Source organism: Hemitrygon akajei, chromosome 6 (assembly GCF_048418815.1).
Source record: "Hemitrygon akajei chromosome 6, sHemAka1.3, whole genome shotgun sequence".
Taxonomy (NCBI): domain Eukaryota; kingdom Metazoa; phylum Chordata; class Chondrichthyes; order Myliobatiformes; family Dasyatidae; genus Hemitrygon; species Hemitrygon akajei.
The window spans coordinates 187,702,937-187,719,545 of NC_133129.1; the positions used below are offsets into that span (position 1 = coordinate 187,702,937).

At 43.8% G+C, this 16,609-nt stretch overlaps 1 protein-coding gene across 1 annotated transcript in view; it reads left to right on the top strand.

Annotated features, from left to right (window-relative positions):
- Window positions 1-1,212: 1,212 nt before the first annotated feature.
- Window positions 1,213-16,609, top strand: part of psmd13 (proteasome 26S subunit, non-ATPase 13) — a 58,978-nt gene continuing 43,581 nt past the window's right edge. The window contains exon 1 of the mRNA XM_073050000.1: window positions 1,213-1,369. Coding sequence (XP_072906101.1) covers window positions 1,269-1,369 — 101 coding nt within the window. The 5' untranslated portion in view covers window positions 1,213-1,268. The remainder of the gene's footprint in view (window positions 1,370-16,609) is intronic.

Sequence of the window (16,609 nt, forward strand, 5' to 3'; positions counted from 1 at the left end):
AATATTGATACACGTGAGTTATGTTTCTCGCTCTCAAAGTATAGTATGAATTCAATCATATTATGATCACTGCCTCCTAAGGGTTCCTTTGCATTCAGCTCCCTAATAAGATCTGATTTATTACACAATACCCAATCTATGATAGCCTTTCCCTGAATAGGCTCAAACACAAGCTGCTCTAAAAACCATCTCATAGGCATTCAAGAAATTTCCTCTCTTGCGATCTGACGCTAACCTGATTTTTCCCAATCCCCATGCATATTGCAGTCCCCCTTACAATTGTGACATTACCGTTATTAAATGGCTTTTCCAGATCCCTTTGCAATCTCAACCCCACATTTTGGTGACTATTTGGAGGCTTAAATGATTCCCATAATGGTTGTTATACACTTGCAATTTCTTATCTCCACCCTGAAAGATTCAACATTCTCTATCCCTATCTTACCTCTATAAAAAATGTGACTCCATCTCTTACCAACAGAGCCACTCCACCACCTATGCCCTGTCCCCAGTCATACTCCACCCATCATCTACTTGTAAAGCTGTTGGCTCATCCTCAGTTCTATTATCTTTGTTCCCATCCTCCTGCCATATTAGTTTAAACTGGCCCCAGGTGTGTCAGGTGCTTCCTAGCCCGGATTGGACTCACCAGTCACCTCCAGAGATAAACACAACCACATAAGGATGTGAGTGGTCCTCATTGCTCGCGATGGACACGCATTCGGTACTTCAAGTCCTTTAATTGTCGCCATATTCCGCCCTCTGAGCACATTCACTAGGTAGGTTACACAAAGTCAATATGTACAACAGTTAGATCTGTAGACACACTAACCCCTACACTCCAGTGCTCCTGGAAGCCAGTGGATTACGATATCAGTCGGAAGGCACACACTCAACGATTCAGCTTCTGCCCCCTCTGCCATCAGATTTCTGAATGGCCATTGAACCCATGAACACTACCTCTACTTTTATTGCGGTTACTTATTTAACTATATACATATACCATAATTCAGAGTTTTTTCTATTATTATGCATTTCGTTGTACTGTTGCCCTAGAGCCAACACATTTCACGACATACGCCGCTGATACTAAACCTAATTCCTTGGATTGGGTGCAGCGAGGTTGTATGCGAGTGTAATCGGTGTATTACATCAACCGACCCCTTACCCTCTATAGATTACGGTAGAGTGGAGTGGCGTGCGCCTCTAGTCGGAGGATTACGACACCGGAAGCTGATTCTTCTTTTCCTGTGTGGACGGCGGCCGCCATGCGAGATGTCAGCAGTTTCCTTCAGGAGCAGCAGAGCGGTAGCGCCAGCGCCGAACTTGGGCAGGAATGGCACAGCATGGAGGAGCTTTACAACAAGAAGTGAGTCCAGGCTCTGCACCCACCCCATTCCCGAGTGTGCAGTCCTGAGGGACCCTCGTGGGACTGGGGCCTCAGCCTTGACTTCTCTCAGAGGCCGGTTCCTGGTGGCCCAGGAGGTGGCGGAGAGAGGGGGAATCGGGGTGCCTCGGGGGGGGGGGTGGATTCGGGGTGTCCCGGGGGAGATGGGGAAAGAATCAGGGTGTTTCGAGGAGAGAGAAAAAAAGGGAAATCGGGGTGTCTCGGAGGGGAGAAGAGAGAATTGGGGTGTCCCAGGGGGAGAGGAAAAGGGAATCGGGGTGTACCGGAGGTGGGAGGAAGGAATCGGGGTTACCGGAGTTGGGGGGAGGGAATCGGGGGTACCGGAGTTGGGGGGAGGGAATCGGGGGTACCGGAGGTGGGGGAGGGAATCGGGAGTGTCTCGGGGGGGGGGGGGTGAGAGGGCATCAGGGTGTCTCACGGGGAGGCAGAGGGAATCAGGCTGTACCGGAGGTGGGGAGGAGGGAATCGAGGTATCTCGAAGAGGGAGGGGAATCGGGGTTTCTCAGGGGGAGGGAAAGCTAATCGGGGTGTCTCGGGGAGGGGAGGCAGAGGGAATCAGGGTGTCTCGGGGGAGGGAGGGGGAATCGGGGTGTATCGTGGGGAGCGAGAAAGGGAATGGGGGGGGGGGTGTCCCGGGAGAGGGAGAGAGAATCAGAGTGTCTTGGAGGGAGAGGGAATTGGGGTGTCCTGGGGAGAGAGAGAGAGGGGGGATCAGGATGTCCTGGGGGTGGCAAAACAGGATCAGATTGTGCTCAGGGTCTGGGGGATTGAATCAGTGGTTTGAGGGAGGTTTCAGGTGCCTCTGGGGTCCTCGCTAGTCTGTGTCACTCATCGCTGGTCTGGGTTAGCCCCAGTGACATGCTGGCCAGTCGGAATGGATCCATGGCCTGGGCCAAAGACGTGCTGTAATCCAACTAAAAGCCCATCTGATCTTGTCTCATTTTCCCAGATTTGGCCCTTTTCCTTCTAAACCTCTTGTAACTATGTGCTCATTCAACTGACCTTTCCATATTGTTAATTTACTTGCCATCGGTCACTATCTTTACTTGCAGCGAGCCATGCATTGTACTACAAGCTCCCTCTGTTCCATGCACTTCCCATGGCCCTGCCATCCACTGTAGAATTCCTAATCTCATTTGACCTCCCAAAATGTAACACCTCAAATTTTAATAAATTAAAAATCATTTGTCAGTGCTTAGCACACTTACCCAGCTGACTAAAGTCCCCTTGTAACTTTTGATAACTTTTATCACTGTCTACTAGATCACTTACTTTAGCATCCTTTAAAATGGTTGTCGCCAACCTTTTTAAGCCGAAGATCCCGGACCTCAGCCTTAGTGAAAGGCAAGTTGCTTTTAGAGAAAAAGCAACTCTTCCAACTTCAGGCCTTTTATTTGGGCTAATTGTATTTGAATTACATGAAATGCTTTTGTCAAACTTTCAAATTAATTCAACCAAGAAAACACTGTAATTAGCATATCAAACAGGTCATAGCTGTCTTTCTTTAAGAATATTACAATACTTCATACCTTTTGTAGTAACTTCTACTTTGAAAAAGGACCACTTGACAACTTCATGTCGAAAGGAACAACTTTATCTGGGACAGCAAAACCAATGTTTAACATGCAGAGGTTTTCACTGAACCGCGCTGCATGGCAGAGGGGCGATACATGCTCACCAGGCAGAAAGAATGGCAGTAAAACCCTGCAACCCCGGAAACAGCCTCTCTTTGCAAACAGCTTTCTGTAGCGGGAGTATTGCTATATTATCATTATCCTAATTAGTATTACTCATTTTTAAAATGCTCACATTACAACACCTTTAATTCTAAGTTTCATTATTTAATTTTATTTCAACATAAAAAATAAATGAATAAAATTGACTGTTGCACTCAGTGTGATGACTGGGGCTGAATACTTTCTGCTAGTTCCCTGAAATTTGGCTCATAACTACGGACATCCAGTCTGTGAAGTGTCTGTCAGTAAGACCGCTCCTGTACTTAGATTTAATAATTTTCATCTGTGAAAATGCAGTTTCACACAGATAAGTTGACCGGAAGTAGGCACTGACTTTTAGTGCACATGTGGTGAAATGAGGAGACTTCTCCCTGCTGACAAGCCCCCAAAAGTCACCTTCCCTTCATCTTCCTTTAAGCTTGATGTCATTTTGCAAATCAATTATTTCCATTTCAATATCACTTGGCACACCAAATACTTGCTGGAATTTGGCTGCTATATCGATTGGCAGAAATGGGTTTGAAATAAATGCAGCAATATCTTTCATGACGTTTAACTTCCCAAAACGCTGATTGAACTCTATTGCCAGTTTCTCTAGGTAAGCACAGTACTGCTCAGGGCGAAAAGCATTTTTTTTTCTTGATGGACTGTAACATTTTCTCCAAATTGGGGAAGTGTGTCAGCTTCCCGTTCTTTAAATTTGAAATCCAAACGCCGAGCTTGGCCTTAAACACATTTACTGCACTTATAATGTGGGGCAGGTGTCGGTCTTTTCCCATGAGCTCATTGTTAAGTGCGTTTAATTTAGCCGTTAGGTCTGTCAGAAACCCTAAATCTAGTAGCCACGCATCATCTGACAGTTCCTCGTGCTCCTCATTTCTTTATCTCAGGCAGCAAGTCAACAAATTGTTGCAGCACAGCACCCTCGCAAACCTGCTGACAGACTGAATATTTGAATGGACTGCTTCCTTTGTTAGGCTGAATGTTGAATCTGCCACGTTTTTTAGGTGTTTTGTATTGGTAACTGTTACTGAGACACTAGTATAAGTTTCAGAGGTACGCAAGCTAATGACACCATTGTTTTTTGTTTCCCAGTTCTTTTACATTTGGGGAATGTTGGAATTTAAAGGGGGAGAAGTGTTGTAATGCGAGCATTATAAAGATAAGTTAATACCAATTAGGATAATGGTAATATAGCAATACTCCCGCTACGGAAGGCTGTTTGTAAAGAGAGGTTGTTTCCGGGGTTGCGGGGTTTTATTTCTGTTCTTTCTGCCCTGTGAGCATGTGTGTATCGCCCTTCCGCCATGAAGCACGGTTCAGTGAAAACCTCTATGTTAAACATTGGTTTTGCTGTCCCAGATAAAGTTGTTCCTTTGGACATGAAGTTGTTGAGTGGTCCTTTTTCAAAGTAGAAGTCACTACATATGACTCACATATGCACTCTAGGGGTAAAATTTGCTTTTTCATCAAAAGGTTTTTCAGGCATAATGTATTTGCGTATTTATTTTTCTTTTTTTTTTTCGGGATCTACTGGGTAAGTCTCAAAGATTGACCAGTCGATCGCGATAGACTGGTTGGTGACCACTACTTTATAAGCTTACTAACCGTGTTGTATATCAGAATCAGAATGAGTTTTAATATCACTGGCATTTGTTGTGAAATTTGTTAACTTTGCAGCAGCAATAGAAAGTAATACAAGATTATACAGAAAAAAATTGTTAATTACAGTAAGTGTATATATTAAATAGTTAAATTTAGCAACTAGTGCAAAAAAATAGGAATTTAAAAAAATGTAGTGAGGTAGTGTTCATCGGTTTAATGTCCATTCAGAAATCTGATGGCGGAGGGGAAGAAGCTGTACCTGAATCATTGAGTGTGTCTTCAGGCTCCTGTACCTCCTCCTTGATGGTAGCAATGAGAAGAGGGCATTTCCTGGGTGTTGTGGGGTGCGGGGGTTGGTCCTTAGTGATAGATGCTGCTTTTTTGAGGCATCACTCCTTGAAGATGTCTTGGATACTATGAAGCCTGACTAACTTGACAACTCTCTGCAGCTTACTTGGAATCTGTGCAGCAGCCACCACCCCGCCCCCTCCCCGTTACTAGATGATGATGTAGACAGTTAGAATTGCTCTCCATGGTACATCTAGAAATTTGCATGTGTTTTGGGTGACATACCAAATCTCTTCAAACTCTAATGAAATATTACATTCATTCCAAATCAAAGATGAACAACAAAACTTTGTAGCACCAAGTTTCTGTTTTTCTCTGGTTGGCAGTCAGTGGTGAGTGATGTGCTGGGCCTGTAATTTAACTGTATACATTCATAATTTGCAAGATGGGACTTGATATAATGTTTCTAAGTCACTAAATTTCTATGACCCTAAATTAAGTTGAAAAGAAAATTGAGCAGAAGGTGCAGCGAGTCTGTGGCGAGATATAGATAGGTTATGTGCGTGGACAAGGATTTGGCAGAAGGAGTACAAATGTGAGGCCAAGGAAAAACTGGTTATTGTTTAAACGGTGAAAGATTGCAGCATGCTGTTGTGCAGAGGGATTTGGGAGTGCTTGTGCATGAATTGGGTTAGGGTTACAGGTTGGCTTACAGGTGCAACAGGTTATCAAGAAGGCAATTGAAACATTGGACTGCATTGCTAGAGGGATTGGATTTAAGAGCAGGGAGGTTATGCTGCAAAGTAGTGATCTAGTAAAGCCAGACCTGGAGTACTGCATGCAGTTCTGGTCTCCTTACTTGAGGAAACATACTGGCTTTGGAGATGGTGAAGAGGCGGTTCACCTGGGTGATTCAGAGATGAGGGGATTAGCCTATGAAGAGAGATTGAGTCACCTTGGACAAATACTCACTGGAACTCAGAAGAATTAGAGAGGTTCTTACAGAAACATAAAATCATGGAAGGAATAAATAAGATAGAGACAGGAAAGTTGTTTCCACTGGTAAATCAGACTAGAACTAGGGGGCACAGCCTCAAGATTCAGGGAAGTAGATTTAGGATGATAATGAGGAAAAACTGCTTTTCCCAGAGAGTAATAAATCTGTGGAATTCTCTGCCTAAGGAAGCAGTATATTCTACCTTATTAAATACTTGTAAGACACAGATAGATCAGAGGTGACATAGGATTGGAAGATATAGGGTCCTTGTAGGTAGAGTTAAGAAACTTCAAGTGTAAAAAGACCCTTATGGGAGTTATATACCGGCTAGGATGTGGGCTACAAATTATCACAGGAGATGGAAAAGGCATGTAAAAAGGACAATGTTATGATAGTCTTGGGATGATTTCAATATGCTGTTAGATACGGAAAATCAGCTTGGTACTGATTCTTAAGAGAGAATTTGTACAATGTCTACGAGTTGGCTTTTTAGAACAGCTCGTGGTTGAGCCCACTTGAGGATCAGCATTAGGTGTTGTGTAATGAAATGGTTTTGATTAGGAAAGTCATCCAATTCTTATCCTCACTGGTGTGTGGCACTGGGAGTAATCCAGAAATTACTACCCTGGAGGTTTTGCCTTTAAGCTTTCTCCCTAACCCTATATTCTCTCTTCAGGACATAATTCTTTTTCCTACCTATGTTATCGATACCAATATGTATCATGACTTCTGGCTGTTCATCCTCCCCTTTTAGAATGTTGTGGACCCTATCTGAGACATCTCTGACACTGGCACCTGGGAGCCAACATCCCACCTGGGTGTTGCCTTCACATCCACAGAATCTGCTTTCTGCTACTCCAGTTATAGAAACACATCACTACTGTACTCCCCTTCTCCTCTCCTTCCCTTCTGAGCTACAGAAGCAGACTCATTGCCAGAGATCGGGTTGCTATGGCTTCCCCTTTGTGGGTCCCCCAAACAGTTTCCAAAGCAGTGCACCTAATATGAGGGAAACGGCCACAGGGGTACTCTGCTCTGGCTGCCCATTCCCATTCTTCTCCTGATAGTTATCTAGGTACCTGCCTCCTGCATCTTAGGGGTGACTGCCTCCCTGTTGCTCCTGTCTGTCACCTCCTCATTCTCCCGTTTGAGCTGCAGCACCAGTTCCTTAATGCAGTATCTGAGGAGCTGTACTTCATGCAGATGTTGTTATCAGGGAGATTGAAGCTCTCTCAGAGTTCCCACATCTCACACAAGGAACATACCACTATATCTGGACCCATTCTCTGTACATTTGCTATGTAGTAATAGAGAAAAAAATCTTACTAGAAACTTACTTAGAATCTCTTCTTGTGCTTGCTCACGTCTGTTGAGCCAAAGGCTGATCACTCTAACACTGTCCAACACACTGGCTTCTCTGATTACACCTCTAGTCTGTGAGCCAGTAGGGTTGGTCGGTACCACCTGAGGGGAATAATGCTAATAGTGATTTTTGGCAAGGTATACATCTCTAGAGTTAGAAAATATGTGATAGCATTGCATCAGTGGTTGCTTTATTACTTCAAATAAGTAATCACTTTTTGTATATATTCTATATTAACATCAGTGCAGCAGAAAATGTTACCCCCCCCCAAAAGGTAAAAAATTTCATTTGGAGAGATTGCTGGAGTTTTATCAATGTCATGATATTTTCCATATTGTATCAAATCAAAACAATCTTAAGCTTTTCTCATAGCATATAGAATTGCAGTACAATTATTAAAATGTGGGGTTCCACACAGCCATAACCTAGGCCCTATTTGGTTGTAAAATTAATATATTTAATCAAAGACTGCTTTCCATACTTTGTTTTCCATACTTTCATAACCTATTCATAATCATAATAATTTTCCGAGTCTTCCACATCTTCATCTGAACTTTCCACACACTCTGAGCTGGATGCCTGGTTTTCACCATTAACAATTTTCCTTTGTCATCTGGAAATATATCTACTGAATTGCTCAGCTCAGGTTCCAGTTTCCTATGAATGTGCTTCCTTGTAGAATCTTGCAGGATTCACCAGATAGCATGAAAGATTCAAGTTTCGTGACCAAAGAAGTGACTTGTACGATCATCTTCTTGGGTATGATATCAGTTCTGATATACTTGAAAAGGTCTTTATAGACTTCCCTTTCAATCCTTTTATACACTTCATCACCATCTGTTTCATCATCATTCTCTTTGTACTTGGGTTCCTTTTTCTTGATTCTGGTCTTATCCTTATAGCATGAAACTTGATAGTGGGCCTCTGTAGCAACTATGTCTCAGCTTGTTACTGCTAGAATCTTTTCATCTTTCTTTTGGGTTGCACATTCTCATAGTGTCTGGTCAGCTCTGAGTTGTACAGCTTGTGTAAGCTTTTGATGTGACTTGGAGCCCTTCAGAAATTTCACCTTATTACAAAAAACGCTACCACTGCTGCAATGCTGTCACATATTTTCTAGCACTAGGGGTGTATACCTTTCGAAAAATCACTCTTAAGAATTATTCCCCCCGGATGGTTCCAGTGGCCCAAATTTAGGGTCCTGGCTCACGGACTACTCACTACTTTTTACTGAACCCTGCCGAGTTCCTAATAGATCATTATAATTGCAGCCCGCCGAAAAATCCCAAAAGCAGCCGAGCTCTCTTTAAGTTTTTTAAACAAGTATCACTCCACTATTTAAGAAGGGAGGGAAACAGAAGAAAGGAATTGATAGGCCAATAAGTGGTTGGGAAGATTTTGGAGTTGATTATTATAAGATATACTGTAAGAGATATGAGCAGAATTAGGCCATTTGGCCCATCGAGTTTGCTTTGTTATTTCACTATGCCTGATCAAATTTTCTTCTCTGCCCCGTTCCTCTGCCTTCTCCCATTATTCCTTTGTCTCCTGAACAATCAAGAATCTTATCAACCTCTGCCTTAAATATACATAAAGATTTGACCCCCACAGCTGCTTGTGGCAAAGAATTCCACGGATTCACCACACTCTGGCTAAAGAAATTCCTCCTCATCTCCATTTTAAAAGGATGCCCCTCTATTCTGAGGCTGTGTCCTCTGGTCTTAGACTTTCACAGTACAGGAAACACCTTCTCGACATCCACTCTATCAAGGCCTTTCACTATTCAATAGGTTTCAATGAGGTCACCCTCATTCTTCTGAATTTTAGTGAATATGGGCCCAGAGTCATCAGATGCTCTTCATATGACAAGCCATTCAGTCTGGAATCATTTTTGTGAAACTCCTTTGAACCCCCTCTAGTGTCATCACATACTTTCTAAGATACCTTAGAAACTACCTGAGTCAGTGGTGGAGGCAGATACACTAGTGAAGTTTAAGAGACTACTAGACAGGTATATGGAGGAATTTAAGGTGGGGGGGGGGGGTTATATGGGAGACAGGGTTTGAGGGTTGGCACAGCATTGTGGGCCGAAGGGTCTGTAATGTGCTGTACTATTCTATGTTCTCTAAGGGACCCAAAACTGTCACAGTACTCCCAAGTGAGGCCTCACCAGTGCTTTATAAACTTACAACATTACATCCCCGCTTTTATATTCTAGTCCTCTTGAAATGAATATTAACATCGCATTTGCCTTCCTCACCACAGACTCAACCTGCAAATTAATCTTTAGGGAATCCTGCACAAGGACTCCCAAGTCCTTTTGCACCTCAGTTTTTTTTGTATTTTCTCTACATTTAGAAAATGGTCAACCCTTTCATTTCTTCTACCAAAGTACATGACCATACACTTCCTGACACTGTATTCCATCTGCCACTTCTTTGCCCATTCTCATCTGTCTTAAGTCCTTCTGTAGCCTGTCTACTTCCTCTAAGCTACCTCCCCTCCACCTATCTTCATAAGGTCTGCAAATGTTGCAACAAAGCTATCAATTCCATTGTCCAAATAATTGACATAAACGTAAAAAGAATCAGTCCCAAAACAAACCCCTGAGAACTGACAGTCACTGGCTGCCAGTCAAAAAAGCTCCCTTTATTCACACTTTTTCTTGTGACACTCAGCCACTGTTTTATCCATGCTAGAATCTTTAGTGAAGTATCATGGGCTCATAGCTTGATAAGCAGTCTCATGTGTGGCACCTTGTCAAAGGCTTCTGAAAATCCAAATACACAACATCAACTGATTCTTCTTTGTCTATCCTGCTTGTTAATTGAATTCCAACAGATTTGTCAGGCAAGATTTTCCCTTGAAGAAGCCATGCTGACTACGGCCCATTTTATCATGTGCCTCCAAGTACCCTGATACCTCATCCTTAATATTGACTCTTAACATCTTCCCAACCACTGAGATCCGGCTAACTGGCCTATAATTTCCTTTCTTCTGCCCTTTTCCCTTTTTGAAGAGTGGAGTGACACTTACAATTTTCCAGTCTCCTTGAACCATTCCAGAATCTACTGGTTCTTGAAAGATCATTACTACTGCCTCTGTAGTCTCATCAACCACCTCTTTCAGAACCCTAAATTGTACACCAACTGGTCCAAGTGACGTATCTATTTTCAGACCTTTCAGTTTCCTAAGAACCTTCTCTCTATTCATGGTAACTTCACACACTTCATGCCCCATGACACTTGGAACTCCATCATCCTGCTGGTGTCTTCCACAGGGAAGATTGATGCAAAATGCAACACACACAAATTGCTGCAGCAACTCAGCAGGCCAGGCAGCATCTATGGAAAAGAGTAAACAGTCAATGTTTTGGGCCAACACCCTTCAAAAAGCTGAGAATTCAGAGTAAGAAGTGTAGGGGGGAGGGGAAGAAATATAAGGTTGTAGGTGATAGGTGAAACCGGGAGGAGGGAAAGGGGTAAAGGAAAGAGCTGGGAAATTGATTGGTGAAAGAGATATTATAAAAGGCTGAAGAAGGGGAAATCTGATAGGTGAGGGCAGAAGGCAATGGAATAAAGGGAAGGGGGGGAGCACCAGAGGGAGGTGATGGGCAGGTTAAGGAGATAAGGTGTGGGGGGGGGGGCAGGGGGTGCCATTACCAGAAGTTCAAAAAATCATTGTTCATGCCATCAGGTTGGAAGCTACCCAGACGGAGTATAAAGTGTTGCTCCTCCAACCTGAGTGTGGCCTCTTCGTGGCACTAGAGGAGACCATGGACAGACATCAGAAAGGGAAGTGGAATTAAAATGGATGGCCACTGGGAGAGCCCACTTTTTCTGGTGGACAGAGGCTAGGTGCGCAGTGAAGTAGTCTTCTAATATATTTGGGTCTCACTGATAAACAGGAGGCCACACCTGGAGCACTGGACACAGTAGATGACCCCAGCAGACTCACAGGTGAAGTGTTGCCTCACCTGAAAGGACTGTTTGAGGCCTGAATGGTAGTGAAGGAGGAGGTGCAGCGGCAGGTGTAGCACTTGTTCCGTTTGTGAGGATAAGTACCAGGAGTGAGATCAGTGGGGGGAGAACGAATGGACAAGGGAATCACTTAAGGATTGATCCCCGTGGAAAGCAGAAAGTGTTGGGGGGGGGGGGGAGGAGGGAAAGAGCTGCCTGGTGGTGGGATCCCATTGGTGATAGAAGTTACGGAGACTTATGTGCTGGATGCAGAGGCTGGTAGGTGAGGACGAGGAACCTTATCCATGGTAGAGTGGTGAGAGGATGGGATGAGGGGCGACGTGCGTGAAATGGAAGAGATAAGAATGAGGGCAGCATTGATGGTGGAGGAAGGAAAGTCCCTTTCTTTGAAGAAGGAAGATATGTCCTTTGTTCTGGAATAAAAAAGCTTCATCCTGAGAGCAGATGTGGAGACAGGAATTGAGAGAAGGGGATGGCATTTTTACAAGTAACAGGTGGGAAGAGGTGTAATTCAGGAAGCTGTGAGAGTCAGTGGGTTTATAAAAGATATCAGCAGATAAGCTGTCTTTAGAGATAGAGACAGATTGAGAAAGGGGAGGGAGATGTCAGAAATGGACCAAGTAAGTTTGAGGGCAGGGTGGAAGTTGGGGGCAAAGTTGATGTGTTCTGCATGGGTGCAGGAAGCAGCACGAATGCAGTCATTGATGTAGGGCAGGAAGAGTTAGGGAGTGAAACCAGTGTTGGCTTGGAACACAGACTGTTCCACGTAGCTGACAAAAAGGCAGGCACAGCTAGAACCGATGCAAGTGCCCAGGGCTACACCTTTTGTTTGGAGGAAGTGGGAAGAGCCAATGGAGAAATTATTGAGATTGAGAACCACTTCCACCAGACGGAGGAGAGTGATGGTGGAGAGGAACCGGTTGGGTCTGATGTCCAGAAGGAAATGGAGAGCTTTGAGGCCTTCCTGATTGGGGGTGGAAGTGTATAGGAGCTAGACATCCATAGTGAAAATAAAATGATTGGGGCCAGGGAACTTGAAATCATTGAAAAGATCCATATTGTGTGAAGTGTCACGGATGTTGGAAGAAAGGGACTGGATCTACATTCAGTTAATCTGCCATTTCCTAGCCCCCATTGCTACCTCTCCAGTATTGTTTCCCGGCAATTCAATATCCACTCTCGCCTCTCTTTTTCACTTCATGTATCGGAAGAAACTTTTGGTATCCTCTTTAATAATCTTGCCCAGCTTACCTTCATATTCCATCTTTACTTTCTTAAAGACTTTTTTTAGTTACCTTCTGTTGGTTTTTAAAAGCTTCCTAATCCTATAACATTCCACTAATTTTTGCTCTATTATATGCCCTTTCTTTGGCTTTTATGTTGGTTTTGAATTCACTTGTTAGCCACAGTTGTGTCATCTTTAGAATATATCTTCCTCTTTGGAATGTATGTATCCTATGCCTTCTGAATTTCTTCCAGAAATGCATCTGTTGTTGTGCCATCATCCCTGCCGGTGTTCTTTTCTAATCAATTCTGGCCAATTCCTCTCTCATGCCTGTGTAGTTCCCTTTACTCCATTCTAATACTGATACCATAAGACAGAGGAGCTGAATTAGGCTCCACCATTCAATCATGGCTGATACTTTTTCCCCCTCCTCAGCCCCACACCCCAACCTTCTGATGCTTGTCCAATCAAGGACCTATCAAGCTCTGCCTTAAATACTCCCAACGACCTGGCCTCCACAGCTGCCTGTGGTAACAAATTCCATGAATTCACCACCTTCTGGCTAAAGAAACTTCTCCACATCTCTGTTTCAAATAGAAGTACCTCTATCCTGAGGCTGTGTCCTCTTGTCCTAGATTCCCCCATAATGGGAAACATCCTTTCCCCGTTTCTACTCTGGCTAGGCCTTTCAACATTCAAAAGGTTTCAATGAGATTCCCCCCCCTTCTAAATTCCAGTGAGTATAGACCTAGAGCTATCAAACGTTCTTCATATGATAAGCCTTTCATTCCTGGAATCATCCTTGTGAATCTCCTTTGAACTCTCTCCAATGCCAGAACATCTGTTCTTTGATGAGGAGCCCAAAACTGTTCACAATACTCAGGGTGAGGCCTCACCAGTCTTATTAAACCTCAGCATCACATCCTTGCCCTTGTATTCTAGACCTTGTAAGCTGAATGTTAACATTGCATTTGCCTTGTCACCACCGACTGCCTGCAAATTAAGACCATAAGACAAAGAAGCAGAAGTCGGCCATTCAGCCCATCGAGTCTGCTCCACCATTTCATCATGAGCTGATCCAATCTCCCCTTTAGTCCCATTCCCTCACCTTCTCACCATAACCTTTGATATCCTGACAACTCAGATACCTATCAATCTCTGCCTTAAAAACACCCAATGACCCGGCCTCCACTGCCGTCTGTAGCAACAAATTCCATAGATTCACCACCCTCTGGCTAAAAATTTTTTTTCACATCTCCGTTTTGAATGGGCTCCCTGCAATCCTCAAGTCATGTCCTCTTGTACTAGACTCCCCCAGCATGGGAAACAACTTTGCCACATCCACTCTGTCCATGCCTTTCAACATTCGAAATATTTCTATGAGGTCTCCCCTCATTCTTCTAAACTCCAAGGAGTACAGTCCAAGAGCGGTCAAACGGTCCTCATTTGTTAACCCTCTCATTCCCAGAATCATTCTAGTGAATCTTCTCTGAACCCTCTCCAACGTCAGCACATCCTTTCTTAAATAAGGAGCCCAAAACTGCACACAGTATTCCAAGTGAGGTCTTACCAGTGCCGTATAGAGCCTCAACATCACATCCCTGCTCCTATACTCTATTCCACTAGAAATGAATGCCAGCATTGCATTCGCCTTCTTTACCACCGACTCAACCTGAGGGTTAACCTTAAGGGTATCCTGCACGAGAACTCCCAAGTCCCGTTGCATCTCAGAACTTTGAATTCTCTCCCCGTTTAAATAATAGTCTGCCCGTTTATTTCTTCTACCAAAGTGCATGACTGTACACTTTCCAACATTGTAATTCATTTGCCACTTCTTTGCGCATCCCCCCTATCTATCCAAGTCTCTCTGCAGACCCTCTGTTTCCTCAGCACTACCGGGCCCTCCACCTATCTTTGTATCATCAGCAAACTTAGCCATCTATTCCATAATCCAAATCGTTGATATACAACGTAAAAAGAAGTGGCCCCAACACGGACCGCGGTGGAATACCACTGGTAACCGGCAGCCAACCAGAATGGGATCCCTTTATTCCCACTCTCTGTTTCCTGCCAATCAGCCAATGCTCTATCCACATATGTAACTTTCCTGTAATTCCATGGGCTCTTATCTTGTTTAGCAGCCTCATGTGCGGCACCTTGTCAAGCTAACAGGTCTATAATTTCCTTTTTGCTTCCTTGCCCCCTTCTTAAATAGTGGAGTGACATTTGCAATCTTCCAGTCCTCCGGAACCAGGCCAGAATCTATCGACTTTTGAAAGATCATTGCTAATGCCTCTGCAGTCTCCACTGCTATTTCCTTCAGAACACGAGGGTGCATTTCATCTGGTCCAGGAGATTTATCTACCCTTAGACTATTCAGCTTCCTGAGTACTTTCTCTGTCGTAATTGTGACTGCGCATATTTCTCTTCCCTGACACCCTTGAAAGTCCGGTATATTGCTGAAGTCTTCCTCAGTGAATACTGATGCAAAATACTCATCCATCTCCTTATCTCCCATTACAATTTCTCCAGCATCATTTTCTATCAGTCCTATATCTACTCTGCCCTGTCTTTTACTCTTTATATGATATTATTTGCTAGCTTCCTTTCATAGTTCTTCTTTTCCCTCTTAATGACCTTCTTAGTTTCCTTTCATAAGCTTTTAAAAACTTCCCAATCCTCTGTCTTCCCTCTAAGTTTTGCTTCCTTGTATGCCCTCTGCTTTGCTTTTACTTTGGCTTTGACTTCTCTTGTCAGCCACGGTTGCATCCTTTTTCCATTCAAAAATTTCTTCTTTTTTGGAATATTTCTGTCTTGCACCTTCCTCACTTCTCGCATAAACTCCAGCTACTGCTTCTCTGCCGTCCTTCTTGCTAGTGTCCCTTTCCAGTCAACCTTAGCCAGTTCCTCTCTCATGCCACTGTAATTTCCTTTACTCCACTGAAATACCGACACATCGGATTTCGGCTTCTCTTTCTTAAACTTCATAGTGAACTCAATCATGTTGTGATCACTGCCTCCTAAGGGTTCCTTCACCTCAATCTCTCTAATTACCTCTGGTTCATTACACAATGCCCAATCCAGTACAGCTGATCCCCCAGTGGGCTCAACAACAAGCTGTTCTAAAAAGCCATCTCGTAGACATTCTACAAATTCTCTCTCTTGAGATCCAGTGCCAACCTGATTTTTTCCAATCCACTCGCATGTTAAAATCTCCTACAATTATCATAACACTGCTGTTCTGGCAAGCCTTTTCTATTTCCTGTTGTAATTTGTAGTCCACATCACTGCAGCTATTTGGAGGCCTGTAGATAATTGCCATCAGGGTCTTTTTACCCCTGCGATTTCTTAGCTCAACCCATAAAGATTCTGTACCTTCCGATCCTATGTCAACTCTTTCTAATGATTTAATATCATTTTTTACCATTAAGGCCACGCCACCCCCCTACCTAACTGCCTATCCTTCCGATACACCGTGTATCCTTGGACGTTCAGCTCCCAGAGACATGCATCCTTTAGCCACGTCTCAATGATGGCCACAATATCATACCCGCCAATCTGTAACTGTACAACAAGATCATCCACCTTATTCCTTATGCTGTGTGCATTTAAGTATAACACCTTAAGTCCAGTATTTGGTTTGTTTTGCATTGATTGCACTGATACTCATCCCAATGGCTGCAGATTTGCTCCATCACCTGCCTGTCCTTCCTGACATCCTTACTGCTCATTACCTTAGATCTATTTCTGTTTTCCCTCTCCTCCGCTCCATCATTCCGGTTCCCATCCCCCTGCTAAATTAGTTTAAACCCGCCCTTACAGCTCTATTAAACCTACCCGCCAGGATATTGGTCCCCCTAGGATTCAAGTGTAACCTGTCCTTTTTGTACAGGTCACACCTGCCCCAAAAGAGGTCCCAATGATCCAGAAACTTGAACCCCTAGGGGCCCCCTGCTCCAATCCCTCAGCCACGCATTTATCCTCCACCTCATTTCATTCCTACTCTC